General features: G+C 33.8%; 1 protein-coding gene and 1 non-coding gene across 5 annotated transcripts in view; one reads left to right on the forward strand and one right to left on the reverse strand.

The window, feature by feature from the left end:
* The first annotated feature begins 709 nt into the window (after positions 1-709).
* NBDY (negative regulator of P-body association) overlaps positions 710-20636 on the forward strand; it is a 219786-nt gene continuing 199859 nt past the window's right edge. For 2 of the 4 annotated variants that reach the window (XM_072956521.1, XM_072956520.1), the window contains exons 1-3: positions 710-1063; positions 2770-2906; positions 11377-11459. In XM_072956521.1, coding sequence (XP_072812622.1) covers positions 828-1034 — 207 coding nt within the window. In that variant the 5' untranslated portion in view covers positions 710-827 and the 3' untranslated portion in view covers positions 1035-1063; positions 2770-2906; positions 11377-11459. Of the gene's footprint in view, positions 1064-2769; positions 2907-8008; positions 8123-11376; positions 11460-20636 lie in introns of those variants that run through there. The other 2 variants (XM_072956522.1, XM_072956523.1) reach the window with 2 other exon arrangements.
* On the reverse strand, positions 3869-3941 carry TRNAA-CGC (transfer RNA alanine (anticodon CGC)). Its single transcript has one exon. It is a non-coding gene; the product is annotated as a tRNA-Ala (tRNA).

Consider the following 20636-nt stretch of genomic DNA (forward strand, 5'->3'; position numbering starts at 1 on the left):
CAAGCCACATTACACCCTCTTCCGGTTACTTACCTTATATCATAGAATATAAAACACCATCCATAGAAGGATGAAATCATTATTTTCCCTGACTTGAAAAAAAAAGTTGACATTCAAAGTATTACATACCTTCAATTGTCGATATTTCCTAGATGTTGAAATTTTTTTTAAAGGTAAGCCTTCAGAGATTTCTAATTTGTCAAAATGCGAAGAAAAAAACGATCTTAGATTCTATGACATACGGTGAATTTGTTTTCCTCGTTCAATTTCCACGGACTGTGCTAGTGTGCTATTCTGACCTTTAGTCAACTAATAGGTTTGTATATTGCTTTCTAAATGATCGTAGTTTCATGGCTTTGTGTTGTGCTTCTGCAACTAGATTGTATCGTCCTTAGCTATTCAATCACTCCTTTGTTCTCCTCCCTCCCCCACTTCCCCTACTCCACCCCGCCCTCCAGCGCCTTTGCACAATCTATGCAGAGTTTACCATTTAGGAGTAAACCTGAATTTCTTTTAATCTTAGAATTGCGTACGTAGTATATATGACTGTCCACAGATTTATTTAGACGGGGTAGCGGCGGGGGGGGCATTATGTTAAATACACGCATGTTTTTTTAAGACCCATCCGTGTAGAAACGTTAAAATGGGGTGGGGTAGGGAGCGAGGGCGGAGGCGGAGAGGGGATATACGTCTCAGGATACAGGAAATACGGAAAGAGCGAAACCGGGAGGAAGTTCAGTGCCTGGAGGGGATCCGCCGCCATCTCAGGTCTTTTGGCCTCGCCGGGGTCCACCAGAGAGAGCTGTCGCCCGGCTCCTATAGTCCTTATGGGGGATCAGCCTTGTACCTCCGGGAGATCCACGCTCCCAGCTGGAAACACGCGGGAAACTAAACCTCCAAAAAAGCGCTGCCTCCTAGCTCCACGGTGGGATTATCCAGAAGGAACCCCCAACGGAGGTCGTACCCCTCTCCCTTCGGCACCTCCTTCTGCATCACCGGGCCTGAAGTCGCACCCACCTCCTCCAGAGAAGTAGTACAATATACTTCTCCCACCCCAAACCAGGTCAGATGCTTTCTTTCTCATCTGGGACATTCAGGCTCTATGAAACTTAATTATGTGTTTTCCCAAATCTCCTTCTCCCTTTTCCTATTCTTTCTACGATTTCAAAATTGAAGAAACAACATACAGGCATTTAATAGCTTTTTCACAAAATGTGCTTGGATGAATTTATGGATATTTAATAATAATAAGTAATTATTTTAATATATTAGCTTTGATAATCTTGGTTAAATTTTTAAGAAATACACTTAAATTTTTTGATATGCTTGAAAGTAATTCAGTGGGGCCCAGGCAAGGGGTACAAGCAAAATTTGCATGAGTTGATAATTGTTAAAGCTGGGTGATGTATACATGAGGATTCATTGAACTGTTCTTGCTACTTTTGTGTATATTTGAACTTTCTATTCAAAAAATGCTTGGTTCAAGATCAATAACAACCTTGTGTTGAAGGGTGAATTCTTATGGCTAGCACTGCGCTAAGAGTATTGTAAGGTGAGCCTTCAGAAGTGTGTGTTTCTTTGTGTATAGCAGGAGAATTTAATGAGTAAAAAAAGTTGCAGTATACTAAGTCAAACCCAAGTGCCATAGTGTTTGCTAGTTAAGGTATTTAGGAAGCATGCAGGATGGACCAAGTCATTCTGTCTGGAAGTAATCGTGAGCCATCAAAGAAGGGGGTAACTTTGGGTGGGCCTTAAAGGGCGAGTGACATCTGCCTTGTGGAAGGGGAGGGAATGCTTTTCAGACCTAGCGATTTCCAGAACAAAAGCCCCAAGACAGGCTTGTTCTAGGAAAAGCTTGGCTGTAACTGAATCTATGAGAAGGACTAGAGGTGAAATAGAGTGTTGAAGGGCCTGAATGTTGTGCTAAGGAGTATGCAGTTTAATCCATAAGCAGTGACAACCATTGAAGATTTTCAAGAAAGTGATGCATTTTACTATCAGAGAAACAATCTTCTGTTTACATGAGCTTATAGAAGGCAAAAAATGAAATAAAATATGGCCCAAACCTCACAGATTCTTGTAATCCAAAGGAAACAGGTCATCCTTTCTTCATTCATAAAATAAACCTTTAAGGAACTCTTACAATGGATTAAGCATTGTGTTGGGAGATGTAGGGGATGGATAACCAAAGCACAGTGCCTGGAACACAGTAGGAGTCAAACATATTTGAATAAATTAAGTCAATAAATGATAGGATAACAGTGGCAACTGAAGGGGTTCTGGACTTAGGGCTTGGTGGTAGTGCATAGAAAAAGAATGAGCTCTGTTGCGTTTGAAAGCATCACCTGGTCATTCCTTACAGCCTGATTTCCCTCAACTTTACCTCTCTGTCCAGAGGGGTAGAGTGGCAGGAGGTGAGGGGAGACCATAAGGATAGCAGTGCTCAAATAGAAAACAAAGGAGGTTGTATAGGGCTAGAAGTGCAAGAGCTATGTAATTGCCTCCAGTCATTCAAATCCTTGAAAACTAATTATAGAAAAACATTTACTGAATATCTTTATGTGCCAGACACTGTTCTAAAATGCTTCCCAGAGTCTATACTCTTAATTGCTATGCAATAGATCCCTTCTAATACTATCTATGTAACTGTTTTTCAGGAATTTACAGTTGAAAAGGGGATATGGTAGAGCATAAAGACTTGAGCAGGTCAGGGGAAAGAGATGAAGAGTAGCAGAAGAAATAATTTCACCTTATTTTACTATTTTTCAGTCTTTGAAGGATTGCAGTATGACTCCATTTCCTTGATGCATTCATAAAATAGTTCACTCAGCGAAGACAGTGAAGATTATTGACAATGCTACCCTGCTTTTTCTGATGTCCTGCACTGGGAAGTTGTGATTTTTAAGGTAATTTTACCAAAAATTTATTAAGGGAGGAGGAGGAATAAGAGTTAATTATGACACATTAAATATAACTAACCAAACAAAAACCAAAACGCTAGCAACAAATGATAAACTTGAAACGATTTTCTTCATTACATGAAACCATATATACCATATAATAATAATGTAATATATAAGCTGTTTTGTTAGATTCACTCCTAATTACCTTATAGTTTCTGTTGTTACTGTGAAGTGTATCTTTTGAACCATATTTTCAGATTATTGCTGCTAAATGGGAACATGATTGATATTTTTACGTACTGTTTTTATATGCTGTAATCTTTCTGGATTCTGTTTGTTCTAATAATTTGTATATTCTCTGGATTATCTGTTATTTAATTATATTGTGAATAATGGCAGTTTCTTCCTTTCCAATATTTATGTGTTTAATTTGTCTTACTCTGTTAGCTAGGATCTTCAGTACAACAAGAAATAGTAGCAGTGATAAAGGATTTCTTTGTCTTGCTCCTGAATTTATAAGGGAATTCTACAAATGTTTCACCGTTTTTAGTAGATTTTCTTTTTCAGGTTAAGGAACTTCCTTTCTATTCTTAGTTCGCTGAGAGCTTTTATCATAAAAGTATGGAGTTTTTTCTCCAGATACTTTGTATCTGCTGCCATGATCTTCTGCGGTTTTTTCTCCATTAATATGACAGTATGACTGTGTGATAAATTATATAAATTATAATAATCGATTTTCTAATATATTTCCTGCTTTTGGTTTCATCAGGCCTCGCCACTGAATATTTTGTCTCCTATTTTAAAAATTTTTTCCTTTTTTATTTTTATTTCCTTCTTTACTGTCTTTTTGTTTGCTCTTTTTCTAATTTATTTAGGCCATTAGCTCAGTAATTTAAAATTCTTTTTAGGGTTTTTTTTTTGGTGGGGGGAGGTAATTAGGTTTATTTATTTATTTATACTTTTTGAGAGAGGTATTGGGAATTGAACCCAGGACCTCATGCATGCGAGGCACACGCTCTACCACTGAGCTATACCCTCCCCCCTAGCTCAGTAATTTTAAATCTACTTTTCTAAAATAAGAATTTGTAACTATTAATTTTCCACTATGTACCACTTTAAAAGAATTTCACAGATTTTTATATGTGTTTTTTTTACTATTCAATTATTATTTTCTAATTTCTCTTATGATTTCTTTTTTGACTCATGAGTTATTCTTTTAAATTTATAAACATATGGGTCTCCTTTTTAAAAAATCATATTGTAAAATAATTAATCTATAGTTAATCTTCATCTTATTTTCTGCTTTAAAATGTTTAATGTTTTTTTATTCTTCTGGTAACAGAAAGCAAAATTATACACTGGCTCCTCATCCCAATAGATTTAAGCACTATAAATCTTTTTCTTTCATTAAATATGTAAATACATAAAACACATTACACATAATGCATAATATAAATACATAATAAATCAGTACATAATAAATATAATACATAAATACATTAAATACATAAAAACTGTGAGTATGCTATTCAGTGAAGGAGTTACTGTTGATATTTATACTTGTGTTTTTAAACTTTTTATTTTGATCTAATCCTACATTTTAAAAAATTGTAAGAATATTCCAAAGAACTCCTATATACCCTTTATGCAGATTCGCCAATTACTGTTTTGCCATATTTGCTTTATCACTGTCTATCTTCTGTTTCTGTTTCTCCCTTCCCTTTTTTCTTCTCCTCCTTCACCACCCCTCCTCCTCTTCTCTCTCTGAACTATTTGAGAGTAACATACAGACATCATGCTCCTTTACCTGGAAATACTTAAGTGTATGTTTCCTCAGAATAGTGCCTTTCTCTTACATAACCTCAGTACATGTGTCAAAATAGAAATTTGATGTTGTTCTATTTTTTTGTTTCATAAACTTTTATTGTCAAGATTATCCACTCAATCACTGAAAAAGGGTTGAGTTTGGAAGAACATGTATTTCAAATGGGCAATGTAAGCTCTATTAAAGTTCCTTTTTTCTTCCAGCTTTATTGAAATACATTTGACATATAATGTAAGTTTAAAGAATACAGTGTGATGATTTGCTACATGTATATATTACAAAATGATTACCCACACTAATAAAGCTAGTTAACACATCTGTCATGTCACATAATTACTATTTTTTTGTGTGTGGTGAGAACTTTTAAGATTACTCTCTTAGCAACTTGTAAGTATATAATACAAAATTGTTAACTATAGTCATAGCTATATATAGTATTAACTACACTATATAGTTATGTAACTATATATACCATTACTATAGTATTAACTATAGTATAATGTACATCATGCTGTACATTAGATCTTCAGAATTTAATCATGTTACAACTGAAAGTTTATACCTTTTGACCACTTTCACCCATTTCCCCTACCCTCTCACCCCTGGAAACCATCAGTCTACTGTCTTTCTGAGAGTTCAGTTTTTTTTTTTTCCCCAGATTCCTTGTGTAAGTGAGAGCATACAGTATTTGTCTTTCTCTGTCTGACTTATTTCGTTTAGCCTGATGCCCTCCAGGTTTATCCATTAGGTCAGAAATGATAGGATTTCCTTCTTTTTGTAGTGGAATAGCATTCCATTGTATATATACACCGCATTCTCTTTGTCCATTCATCTGTCAGTAGTCATATTGTTTCCCCGTCTTGATTATTGTAAACAATGATGCAGTGAACATAGGGGTTGTGGATCTCTTTGAGATAGTGATTTCATTTCCTTCAGATACATACTCAGAAGTGGAATTGCTGGATCATATGGTAGTCCTATTTTTAATTATTTGAGGAACTTCCATACTGTTTTCCATAATAGATAGTTCAGTTTACATTCCCATTAAGGAATGTGCAAGCATTCCCTTTTCTTTATATCCTTGCCAGCACTCATTTCCTGTTTTTGTTAATACCTGGGATTTTTTTTATTTGCATTTCCCTGATCATTAGTGATGTTGAGCAACTTTTCATGTACCTGTTGATATGTGTCCTTGGAAAAATGTATATTCAGGTATTTTTGAATTGGATTGTTTTTCTGCTATTTGAGTTGCATGAATTCCTTGTATATTTTGGATATTAATTTCATATCAGATATGTGGTTTTAAAATATTTTCTCCCATTTCACAGGTTGGTTTTTCATTTTGTTGATTATGTCTTTTGCTTTGCAGAAGCTTTTTAGTTTGATGTAGCCCCATTTGTTTATTTTTTGTTTTTGTTGTTTGTGCTTTGGGTGTCATGTCCATAAAATCATTGCAAAGACCAATGTCAAGAAGCTTTTCCCTGTATTTTCTTATAGGAATTTTATAATTTCAAGTCCTTACCTTTAAGTCTTTAATCCATTTTGAATTAATTTTTACAAGTGGTATAAGATTGGGCTCCAGTTTCATTCTTTTTCATGTTGAGTGTTTGGTTTTCTCAGCATTATGTATGAAATAGACTATCTTTTCTCCATGGAGTATTCTTGACTTCCTGCATATGCAGGGGTTTTATTGTGGGCTCTCAATTCTGTTCTATGGTCTATGTGTCTGTTTTTAATGCCAGTATCTGCCAGCATCATATTCTTTTGATTATTATAGCTTAGTAGTATATGAAATTGGTGTTCCAATATTATATCTAGGCCATGTTCCAATTTGACCAATTTGCCCCAATAATGTCTTTTATAACTATTTTCTTTTCTTAGTTAAAATTTCAGTCTAGGATGATGCATTGCATTTAGTTCTCATGTCTCTTCTGTTTTCTTTAATCTAGAAGAGTTCAGCCTTTCTTTGTCTCTCATGACATTGACAATTTAAAATAATACAGGACAATTATTTTGTAGATTGTTCCTAAATTTAAATTTGTGTTCCAGTTCCTCATAATTATATTTAGATTATGCATTTTGGCAGGCATGTCAGAGAAGTAATTTTGTATTGTTCTCAGGGCATCTTATCAGGGGCACATAATGCTGATTTGATCCCTTGAAAGTAATGTTAACCTTGATTACTTGGTTAAGATGATGTTTGCTAGATTAATCCACTCAAAGTTCCATTTTCCTCTTGTAGTTTGTAATTTCACTGGGAGTACTTTGAAACTGTAAATATACTAAAATTCACTGGTTTTAATATCCATTGATGAATTCTTGACTGAATCAGTTAATTGCTGTGATGGCTGCAAAATGGTTATTTTCAAAACCACCATCATTTTTACTACATCTATTAATTTGTATTCTACTTCAAGGAAGAGCGTTTTCTCTCTCCATCTATTTGTTCATTTATTTATATTAGTTTAGGCACATAGATTTTTACTTTATTTCATGAATGTGCTGTTGCTATCATTAATTTAATGCTCAAATTGTCCCATTGGCAGCCCATTCAAGCTGGCCTCTATGTCCATTTGACATATTACCATCATTCTTTGATACATACTTTGACTTCAATATTTCCTTACTTTTTTACTTTCAGTCTTGTCTTGTTTTTCCTGCCTCATTGACCATTTCTCTATGTATCTCTGGTACCTTTTAGTGGCAGAGGGTATTTAGGAACCAAGACATGGGTGCATGGCTATTTTTTAGCTCTACATTATGTTATTCTTTTCCATTTAATTGCACTTAGTACAGACAGTGTGGTTTACATGATATTACTTAGTATTTGTTGAGATTTGCTTTATGTTCTAGAGAACATGATCAGTTTATAAGTGTTTCATGTGTGCCTGAAAATATTTTGTATATTCTAATTGTTGCATGGAGGGTTCTACAAATGTCCATTAAACTTGTTAATTGTGTTGTTTATTTTCTATATCACAATTAATTTTGTTTGCTGGATTTATCAATTATTGAGAGAGTTATATTCAGAATGATTGGGATTTGTCAGATCCTTGTAGTTTTATAAATTTTTGCTTTATATATTTAAGGCTTTATTATTTGTACATACAAGTCTGAAATAGATACACCTTTTATCATTCTTAGTGACTCATTTGGGTTTTTTTGCATTTGAAGTCTTTTGTCCTTTTGTCTGATAGACTTTCCTTTGTTTGGATGGTACTTCTTTTTTCTATCCTTTTACTTAGTTAATTTCTTTTTTTTTCTTCCTTTTATTTTTCAGAAAATGTTCTGCCAGAAAAAAGTGAATGCATTGATTAACTTCTGAATTTACCAGCAGGATTTATTATTATAATTAAGGAAAAGGTTTATACCTCCAAACATTATTTCTTTCACCAATTGTTTATTTTATGAAACTTCAATTCTTCAGTAAAGTCAAAAGATATTCTTCATGTAGATCCATCAGTTGTTTATTTTGCTACATATGTTTATCTCTCTATAAATATGTAAATATATATACATATATATATACACACATGCACACTTTTTTGCTTAACGATTTAGAAATAACTTGCAGATATCATGACACTTCAGCCTTAAATGCTTCAGTGTGTATCTCTTAAGAACAAGGGCATTACTGTTATCACACTCAGAAAAATTCAGTATTGATACAATTATCTAATATATTGTTCATATCAAAGTTCCCCAATTGTCCTAACAATAACCTTTATATCTTTTTATCTGTTTTGATCCAGGATCCAGTCAAGGATCATGCACTACATTTAGTTGTCATGACCCTTTAGTCATTTAAAATCTAGAATAGCACTGTCCTGTCCTTTTCTTTTAGTTTTTCATAACATTAGCATTTCTGACAAGCCCAAGCAGTTGTCTTACATACATCCCACAATCTGAACTTGCCTGTTTTCCCCAGGCTAATTTGAGCATTTTTAGTAAGAAGACTATACATGTGATGCTGTGTCTTTGCTATTGCATCACATAAGGAGGCACAAAATGCCAGTTGGTCCCATTCATTACTGATGATGCTAAGTTTATTGACTTTGTTTAAAGACTTTTTAAAGAGCAATTTTAAGTTTACGGCACAACTGAGAGGAAGGTACAGAGATTTCCCATATGTCCCCTGCCCCTACATGTGCTTAGCCTTTTCCATTATCAATATCCCATACCAGAGTGGTACATTTTTTACAGCTGATGAACCTACATTGACACATCTTTATCACCCAAAGTCCATCATTATATTGTTCACTCTTGAACAGTATACATTCTTGGTGTTATACATTCTATGAGTTTGGACAAATGTATAATGACATGTATTCATCACTGTGATATCATACAGAGTATTTTCACTGCCTTGAAAATCCTCTGTGCTCCACCTATTTATCCCTATTCCTCAACCTCTGGCAACCACTGATCTTTTTACTGTCTCCATAGTTTTGCATTTTCTAGAATGTTCTATAGTTGAAATCATATAGTATGTAACCTTTTCAAATTGGCCTCTTTCCCATAGTAATATGCATTTATAGTTCCTCCATATCTTTTCATGGCCTGATAGTTCATTATTTTTTTCAGTGCTGAATAACATTCCATTGTCTGGATGTACCAGTTTATTTATCCTTCACTTACTGAAGAACATACTGGTTGCATCTAAGTTTTCACAAGTATGAATGAAGTTGCTATAAACAGCAGTGTGCAGGTTTTTCTGTGGACATAGGCTTTCAACTCCTTTGGATAAGTATCAAGAAGCATGATTGCTTATATTTGCGTTTTTATAGTTATAATTATGTTTATCTGCATATACACATATACATATACATTATGCATACATATATACACACATATATATTTTTTGGAACCATTTGATGGTAAGATGCCTCATGACTCCTAACTTTTTCAGTATGTGTTTCCTAAGGACCTTTTTCATTTTTCACCAATTTTGCCAATAAATGTCATTTAGATCAAAAAAAGAAAGAAAAGAAGATCTGGTCCAGGATCTAATCCAGAATCATTTAGCTGTCATGTCTGTTTAGTTTCCTTTAATCTACAGTAGTTTCTTAGACTTTATCTAAGAAATAATGTTTTTGAAGATAATAACAGTTATTTTATAGAATGCCCTTCAAATTCAGTTTGTCTAATGTTTCCTCATCAAGTTCAGCTCAGGCACTTTTGCAAAGGAATACCACTGAAATGATGTTTTGTCCTTCTCAGTATGTTATATCAGGTGGTGCATGGTGTCAGATTGCTCCCTAACTTTTAATTTCTTGTTACAGAATACTATTCAGGAGATCTCAGAATGTAAGGCTTTGATGCCCTTTGGTGATTTCATGGATAGTTATGTGGTTACTTTTTACTTTCCCCTTAGGAAATAGTCACCATTTTTTGGACACAGGTGGAATTATAGTTTATAAATAGCATCATATTCCTTATATAAATTCCCTGTTTTTAGACGTACTCAGCATTAAGGGGAGCTTTCATGTCTGTTCTTCCATCATATTTTCCTGCCTTAGAGCATTTACCTAGCCTGGCTGGTTGTCTGTCTGTTTCTTATTCTGAGAAGAGTTTTTTTTTTTAACTGCTTCTAGTGCAGAGTTTCTTTAAGTACTTTTCTCTGTGTGTGATTAGCCATTCCCTTGCCCTCATTACATAAGGACCTTGTTATAATACTTTAGATTGATCATTTTTAAAAGAAAATATGATAAAGTTCCTTTCCTGGTAATTTCCTTTCCTGAAATGTTATGGTATCACCTTGGTCCTTAGTTTTTCTTGGAAGTGCACCAGCTTTTTTTGCATTGATTCTGTATTAGTTTTCTATATTGCCATAAAAATTCATCACAAACTTAGAGGCTTAAAACAACACATTAATTATATTATAGTTCTGTAGGTCAGAAATCTGGTACACGTTTCACTGGGTGAAAATCAAGGAGTTGGCAGGCTGCATTCCTTTCTGGGGTATCCAGGGGAAAATCTGTGTTTTATTCATTTGGTTGTTGACAAAATTTGGTTCCTTGTGATTGTAAGCCTGAGATCCCTGTTTCCTTGCTGGCTTTCTACTGAGGGCTTTTCCCAGCTTCTAGAAGCCACCTGCATTCTTTGGCTTGTTGCATCCTTCTTTCATCTTCAAAGCCAACAACAGCAGGTCAAGTCCTTCTCACATTAGAAATTCCCCATTTTCTTTTTTTTCTTTGGAAATTTACATCACCTAGGAGATATATATATATATATATATAATATATATATATATATATTATATATATATATAAAATATATGTGTGTGTGTTTGAACAGCATTGCACTTAAAAAGATTTACAGTGACACTAAGAGAATGTCAGATTATTTTTCTTTTAAAAAGAATAATTATATGACTCACTTTTGAGGAAAAAATAGGAAACAGAAGCATTTTATGTTGTTATAAGAGAATCTTTTCTGAAATAATAGAGTCTGGGTTCAAATATGGTTTCTCCATTTTCTGATTATATCAAGTCATTGAACTTCTGAGTCCAGTTTTCATCTCTTTAAATGAGGGTAATGAATATCTGTCATATTTGACTCATAAGCTATTGTGAAAGTCAAGTGACGTTAAGTCAAACAAAAGAACCGTGTGCATATGATAATATATTAAATCAACTGCAATTTTAGTTTCAGAGCTTCCAAATCAATGTGTCAACTCCTCCAAGCCTCCAAAGTCAGCCATGACATCACCACACTTGACCCGCAAAAAGGTAAATGAAAGCACATTTTCTGACTATTATCCTCAGTCATAAAGAGCATATAAAAGGGTCCTCATGGATATTAGATGCAGAAATTTTTCTACAAGTGGACTACATATACCCCACACCCTCTAATAAGGGTGGTTATTGATGGAGGTTTTTATCTTCACCCCACAAATTATTTTTCAGCTTTGTTGAGGTATAATCGACAAATACAATTGTAAGATATTTAAAGAGTAAGTCATGGTGATTTGATATACATATACATTACGAAACGAGTCCTACCATCTAGTTAATTTACACATCTATCACCTCCCTTTCTTTTTTTTTTTGGTGAGAGCATTTAAGTTCTAATCTCTTAGCAAATTTTAATTAATGTAATACAGTGTTACCAACTATAGTCACCATGTTTTACATTAGATCCTCAGACCTTATTCATTCTATAGTTGAAAGTTTGTAACCTTTTACCAACCTGTCTATTTCCCCCACCCCCCAGCTGCTAGCAACTACTCCCTATTTCTAGGAGTTTGACATTTTTTAAAGATACCACATTTAAGTGATACCATGCAGTGTTGTCTTTCTCTGTATGGCTTATTTCACTCAGAATAATGCCCTCAGGATTTATCCATTATGTTGGAAATGGTAGAATTTCCTTCTTTCTCATGGCTGAATATATATATGTCATCTTCATCCTTTCAGCCATTGATAGACATTTAGGTTGATTCCATAACTTGGCAATTGTAAATAACGTTGCTATGAACATTGGGGTGCATGTATCTTTTCAATTAGTGTTTTTGGTAGGTTTTTTTTTTGGATATATATGCAGGAGTGAAATTGCTGGGTCATATGGTAGTTCTGATTTTAGTTTTCTGAGAAACATTCATACCGTGTTCCACAGTGACTGCACTAATTTATGTTACCACCAATGGTGTAGGAGAGTTCTGTTTTCTCTACATTCTCACAAACATTTGTTTTTTTTGTTCTTTTAGCTGTTAGCCATTCTGACTCCTGTAAGGTGGTTCATTGTTTTGATTTGCATCTCCCTGATGGTTAGTGTTGTTGAGTATCTTTTCATGTGCCTATGGGCCATCTGCATTTTCTCTTTGAAGAAAAAAGGTCTGTTTGGTTCTTTTGCCCATTTTTTAATTGGATTGTTTGTTCATTTTTTGATGTTGAGGTTGTGGGAGCTATTTATGTATGTTGGATATTAAACCTTTATTGGTCATATCATTTGCAAATACCTTCTACCATTCAGTAGGTTGTCTTTTCATTTTGTTGAGAGTTTCCTTTGCTGTGCAAAAGTTTTTAAGTTTAGCTAGGTCTCATTTTTTTTTCTTTATTTGCATTTGTTTCTTTTGAATTTGGAGACAGATCCAAAAATATATTGCTTCTATTTATTTCAAAGAGTGTTCTGCCTATATTTTCTTCTAGGAGTTCTATAGTATCTGGTCTCACATTTAGGTGTTTAATCCATTTGAATTTATTTTTGTATGTGATATTAGAGAACATTCTTTTTACATTCTTTTACATGTAGCTGTCCAGTTTTCTGAGCACCACTTGTTGAAGACACTGTCTTTTTCTCCTCTGTATGTTCTTGCCTACTTTGTCATAGATTACTTGACCATAAATGTGTGAGTTTATTTCTAGACTGTCTATTCTGTTCCATTGATCTATGTGTCTGTTTATGTACCAGTACCATACTGTTCTGATTACTGTAGCTTTGTAGTATAGTCTGAATTCAGGGAGCTTGATTCCTCCAGCTCTCTTCTTCTTTCTCAAGACTGTTTTGGCTATTCATGATCTTTTGTGTTTCCATACAAATTTTGAAATAATTTGTTCTAGTTTTGTGAAAAATGCCATTGGTATTTTGATACGGATTACACTGAATCTGTATATTGCCTTGAGTAATGTTGTCATTTTAACAATATTGATTCTTATAATCCAAAAATGCAGTATACCTTTTCATCTTTTTGTGTTGTCTTCAGTTTCTTTCATCAATGTCTTACAATTTTCAGAGTATATATCTTAGGTAAATCTCCTTAGGTAGATTTAGTCCTAGCTGTTTTATTCTTTTTGATGTGATGGTAAATGAGATTATTGCCTTAATTTCTCTTTCTGATAGTTTGTTGTTATTGTATAGAAATGCAAATCTGTAGGAAACAGGAAGTCACTAAAGATTTTTTAAGGAGGGTACTATGTTCACATTTGTATTTTATATAGATCCTACTAGTGACCATGTGGAGGATGCTGTAAAAAGAGATTAGACTTAGAAAACTATTTAATATACTTTTATGAAGATCTTGACAAAAAATGATAAGGATCTGAACTAAGTCAGTCATATCTGGGGTGGATCACAGAGGAATGGATTTGAGAAAGTTTGATGAAATATTACTAAGTAGATGGTATATCAATCGAGGTTCAACTAGAGAAACAGAACCAGTAAGATATATATATTAAAAAATGCAAGGAATTGGCTTATGTGATTTTAGATACTGGCTAGGGAAGTCTGAAATCCACAAAGGAGGCTCTTGGGAAATGCAGGCTGGAACTCTCAGGCACAAGCTGAAGCTGGTGCTCATAGATGAAAATTTCTTCTTCAAGAAAGTCTCAGCTCTGCTGTTTAAGGCCTATCATCTGACTGAATCAGGTTCACTCAGGTTATTTAGGGTAATCTCCTCCAGGCATTAATCACTTGTACAAAATAGCTTCATAGCAACACCTAGATCAGTGCTTGATTGAACAACTGAGGAATCTAACCTAGCCAAGTTTACGCATTAAAAGACCATCACAGATGGGATAGGGGCCAGTGGAGACAGAATAATAATGAATGATTTTCAAGTTTCTGTCTTGAGTATTAGGTTAAAAAAACTAACTGAGATCTAGAATACAAGAGAAGGATCAGGTTTTCAACATTTTGAGGAAGATTCATCTGTAAAGTTCTGGGGTTACAATAAAAGTTTCTAGCAGATAAATACATTTGCAACCCATCAGCATAAAGATGATAGGTGGACCAGGGGAGTAAGTTAGATAATCTAGAAGAGGGTGTATATAGGGGAAAGTTACTAGTTGAGAAGGAAAATTCTGGGGACAACCAACATTTAAAGGATTATCTAGAAAAAGATGAAAAGATAAAGGATAAATAGGATGAGGAGAGGACTCAAGTTTTTGATGCCCAATTTTAAGAAAAATGCAGTTAACAGCAGCATCATATATAGTAGAGGATTCAGTAAGTTTAGTACTGAAAATTAGTGATTAATTTGTGAATTACGTTCATTAGTGAATTTAGCATGAATGATTTCAGTGTGGTTAAAGTGAAAGCCAAATTGCAGTGGGTTAAAGAGTGACTAGGAGGTGCCAAATTAAAGCTTAATTGATATAGACCACTCATAGGCGATGTTTAGATGAGAAAGGAAGGATAAAAATTAGGTAATATTTTAAAAATGGATAACTATAAGAGAATTAAGAGCCAAAGGAGGATGTACAAATGATAGAAATGTGAGAATATGTATTGAAGGTAACAAGAAAAGAAAGAGATTGACGATCTAAGTGAGAAGACATTTCAGAATAACTGAGAAAGAAAAGAAATAAGCCTAGTTATTAGAGGGGGATGCAATGCCAAGGGAAGGACTTGTTTTCTTCTTTGGATAGGAATAGAATAGTGGCTTTCAATGAGGATATTATAAACTCAAGGGATGGTTTGAAAGTTTGCGAGAAGCGTTTTAGAATATCATAATGACTGGAAGGCTTTCTGGCATATTGTGGAGAAGGTCAAGGTTGCTAAAGTCCTGCAATATGCAGGATAGCCTGCACAAAAAGTAATTTTTCTATATCCCATATGAGTTTTGAATATCCCGTTGGATATCTATATAGGTGAAAAACCTGTTTACCTTGATCGAGGCCTTGAGTTGAACTCTATTTTATACACAAAGAAGAAAGTTTAATATACACTGACTTTTCCCAGACTGCAACTACCATGTAAACCAGCATTAAGATCTTACTTTGTTTTGTTAGGTATGTTACCAAGAATGTTCATCATTTTGGAAAATCATTTCCCCTACAAAAATGCTGCTTTTGGATGTCTGAAATAACTGTAATGACACACCTGTATCAGTTAGCATTGGTAGTTGCCACATCTACAGGCTTTCTCTATATTTTTCTGCATCTGTTTGTTAGTGTTATGTTCACATAATGAAATACATCTTTCTTCATTATAAACTACTTTCTTTGTATTTGTCTTTCATATTATAGATATAAAATTTTTGAAATTATGTGTATTTTATTTCAGGATTGTTAGATAGGCATTTGAATATTTAAGGGTCTAGATAGAACTGAGAAGCACTAACCCAGAGAAAGAAAATAAGAATGAGTGAGAATGGTGATAAATTTTATGTAGATATGCAGAAATTTGTGAGAATGTCTGTGCATTATGCTTTGTGATAAAGGTTACCGTAACTCTAGTTGATAACACTAGTGAATTGCTTTCAGTCCTTATCTTGACCCTCTGTGACATTCAGAAGTCTTTCCAGTCTTCTTTTCTGTGGCATCCTTCTCTTCTAGTTCTCCTCTTACATATCTGGCCATTGTTTTCTCACTCTCTTTTCCTGAATACTCTGCCTGGATCCTTAGAATTGGTGATTCCTAAATCTTGTTTTGATTTTCACTTCTGCTTGCCTATCTCACCCACTTCTTTGAGTTACATTAAACACATATATGCAGAGGACTCCCAAATCTGTATCTCCAGCACAAGCCTTTAGGCCAGGCTTCAGACTCATGAAACCAACAGCCTGCTGGCTTTTTCTATGTGGATGCCTTATCAGCACCCCAAACTGAACACAGCCAAAACTGAATTTTTCATCACTCCATTAGCAGCACCACACACTTTTTTCTTATTCTTGATGGTACTAATACTCCCAAGGCAAAAATTAGGGCATCATGTCATATTTCCCCTTTCTCACCTCCACAGTTTAATCTGTCACAAAATCATAATGATTATTCCTTCAGAATATCTCATGAATTTGTCTTCTTTTCCATTCCCAAATCTCCCTTCCCATACCCTGGTTTGGGCCCTTATAATTTTTCTCCTACATGACAATAATAGTTTTCCAACTGATGTCCTGCCTATTCCATTACTGTATATTGACCTTTCGTACACCCTCTAGAATAAATATCTAGCTATATTTTGCCCTACTTAAGATCATTTAATGACTTCCTATTTTCTATGATAAAATCTTAGCATGGTCTCAAAGATTCTTTACGATATACCTCTTAATCAAGCATTGTCTATTGCCTCTAACTCCTTCATCCTTTACCAAAATTACACAACCATCTTCTTGTATTTTTCACTCCAGTAGGCTTTCCTTGAACTTACTATATTATTTCATTCCCATTTCTTTATACATTTGGCTCTGTCTAATATCTTTAGACTCTTGTCTAATTCATGATCTTTATTCTTCAAAGTCCTGCTTAGTTGTCCTACACTCAGGAAAATATTCCCTTATTTCCTGTCTTCTGCCTCTAGAAGGGACTTTCCTCTTTGTTACTTCTCTGCCTGGTATTTGTCTATCATATACACACTTGGTAGATGCACACTGATTTGAATTGACTTATCATTATAGCATCTTTCTGTCTGGTTGATTAGGAATGTAAAAGAAATAAAATACACAACAGAAGTTCATTGGTTTGTTTTGTTTATTTTGCTTAATAATTGAGATATAACTCTTAATAAAGTAATAAATCTTTAGTATATAGCTCAGTGAATTTGTATATATATATTTATATGCTCATGTAACCACTACCTAAATCAAAATATAAAACATTTCCAATAACTCAAAAGACCCATTTGTAGCCATTCTAAGTCTGTATTCTCAAAAAGTAACCACTATTCTGACTTCTATCACCTTTGGTTAGTTTTGCCTGTTCTTGACTTCATATAAATGGAATCACAGAGTATGTGCTCTTTTGTCTGAGAGGTTTTTATATGAAGCCTTATAAAAACCTTAGAACTCTGGTGTACCCTAGTGGTGTTTAGGAGGAAACAAGATACTGAAACGGCCCATGAGGAGATGCTCCAAGAGGGAGACAAGACTTCAAAAACTCTTGAGTCACAAAAATCAGAAAGTGTATATATAGACAGAAAGAATGAATTATATATATATAGATAGATAGATAGATAGATAGATAGATATAGATATAGATATAGATAGACAGAGATTGGTTATACACCATGACAAAGTGGGATTTTTCTCAGGAATAAACAAAGCGTGGTTCAAATAAGAAAATCAACCAATGTAATACATCACGTTAACAAAATGAAGGAAGGAAACACAGAATCTCAATTGACACAGAAAAAGCATTTGACAAAATCCAACACCATTTCATGATTTAAAAAATCAGAAAATTAGGAATAGTGAGAACTTCCTCAACAAAATAAAAGGCATTTATGAACAAAAAAAAAAAAACAGCTAACATCATACTTAATGATAACTAAGTGAAAGCATTCCACTTGAGATAAAGAAAACAAGGAGGACTGCTTTTACCACTGCTATTCAGCATTGTACTGGAAATTTTAACCAGAGCAATTATGAAGGAAAAAGAAATAAAAGGCATCCAAATTGGAAAGAAGTAAGACTATCTCCATTCACAAATCACATGATCCTATATATTAAAAATCCCAAAAGATCCATACACAAAAAACCTACTAGAACTAATAAACAAATTCATAAAAGTTGCAGGATACAAAGTCAGCACCCAAAATCAGCTGTTTCTCTATACACCAGCAATGAACAATCCAAAAAGAAAGTTAAGTAAACAGTCTCATTTACAATGGCGTTCACAAGAAATAAGTACCTAGGAATAAATTTAAACAAGTAGGTGAAAGACCTGTATACTGAAAACTACAAAGTACTGACGAAAGAACTTTTAAGACACAAATGAATGGAAAGACATCCCAGGTTCATGGATTGGAAACTTACTATTGTTAAGATATCCATGCTACAGAAAATAATATACAGGTTCAGTGCAATCTCTATCAAAATGGCATTTTTTGCCGAAATAGAAAACCTCATCCTAAAATTTATGTTGACTTGGGGAACCCCAAATAGCCAGAACAATTTTGGAAAAGAACAAAATTGTAGGACTCACACTTCCTGATTTCAAAACATATTACAAAACTAAAGTAATCGAAACAGTATGGTACTAGCATAAAGACAGACAAATAGACTAATTAATAGTATAGAGTAGAGAGCCCAGGAATAAACCTATATGGTCTTATGAACTTACACAAAGGTGTCAAGACCAGTCAATGGAGTAAGGACAGTCTCTTCAACAAATGGTATTGGGAAAACTGGATATCTACATGCATAAAGAATGAAGTTGGACCTCTACCTCACAGTGTGATAAATTCAACTCGAAATGAATCAACAGCCTAATTACAAAAGCTGAAACATAAAACTCTTAGAAACAAATATAAGAGTGAAACTTCTTTACCTTGAATTTGGTAATGGATGTTTGAATAGAATACCAAAAGCACAAGCAACAAAAGAAAAAAAATAGATATATTGTATTTCATTAAAATTGAGAACTTCTGTGCATCAAAGGACGTTATAAAGAAAGGGAAGACAACCTATAGAATGGGAGAAAATATTTGCAAATCATGTATGTATTAAGAGTCTATATCTAGAATATGTTAAAAAAAAACCTCTTATAACTCAATGATAAAAAAGATAAACAACCCAATTTTAAGGATAGAGAAACTTGAATAGACATTTCTCTAAATAAAATATACAAATGGTCGATAAGGACTTGAGATTATCATTAATCATGAAGGAAATGCAAATCTAAAGCAGAACTTTATAGACCCACGAGGATGGCTATAATCAGGGTAAAATAAAGGAAATAAGTGTTGCTGAGGATGTAGAGAAATTAGAATACTGGTACATTGCTGGTTAAAAAAAAAAGTGAAGTGGTGCAGGCTCTTTGGAAAGAGTTTGGCTGTATCTCAAAAAGTTAACCTAGAATTATACAATTCAGAAATTCCATTCCTAGATATACACTCCAAAAAATTGAAAACAGATACTGAAACAAATACTTGCACAATAATATTCATAGCAGCACTCTTCCCAACAGCTGAAAGGTAGAAACAACCCAAATGAAGGAACGAATTGATAGACATTGTGGTACATACATAAAATCTAATATTATAATATTGAGCCACAAAAGGAATGAAGTGCTGATACATGCTACAATGTGGAAGAGACTCAAGAACAAGCTAAGGGAAAGAAGATAGACAGAAAAGGTCACATACTGTATGATTCCATTGATATGAAATATGCAGAATGGGTAAATCCGTAAAGATGAAAAGCATCCAGGGGCAGGGTGGGTAATTGGGAAGTGGAAAATTGCATAATGGATACAGAGTTTCCTTTTGGGTGCTGGAAATGCCTTGGAATTAGAAGTGATGGTCACACAACATTCTGAGTATAATAGATGCCACTGTTGACTTTAAAATAGTTAATTGTTTGATAAATGAATTTCTCCACAATTGAATAAAAAAGGAAATAAAGGAATAACTCTTCATTTGGAAAATAATACTCTTAAATAAGTCTGTTACAAAAATCAGAAAACATAAAAAAGTAACATTAACAAGGTAAAATATGAAAATATTTATACAAGATTCCATAAGCAAAGGCCAGCTCATAAGAAAGAGTCACGTTAAAATACATCAAAAATAATTTCACAGTGAGAGAAAAATCAACACCACATTAGTGGATTTTATGAATAAAACAATAGACTAATGGAAAAATAAAAATGTATGTAAGATTTTTAAAAGAATCTAGACTGACTCTAGAAAGAGTTGAACAGTAAAAATGATTTAATAAAGAGATTCTCGTTGACCCCTGTAAGACTAACTATTACTTTAAATGTTAATGATACCAATCTTTGGTAGGAATAGCTCTTTCACACATGTGTCTTATGAGAATACATTGGTGAAGAAATATTGGATGTAATTTGTTAAAAAAATACACATTTCCACATTAGTAATGGGTGTCCACTTAGGATACACTCAACCCTCAGTATCAGTGGGTTCTACATCCATGGATTCAACCAGCTGTGGATTGAAAATATTTGTGAAAACATTCCACAAAGTTTCAAAAAGTAAAACTTGTATTTCACCTTACCAGTAACTATTTA

This window comes from Vicugna pacos, chromosome X, assembly GCF_048564905.1.
Source record: "Vicugna pacos chromosome X, VicPac4, whole genome shotgun sequence".
NCBI lineage: Eukaryota > Metazoa > Chordata > Mammalia > Artiodactyla > Camelidae > Vicugna > Vicugna pacos.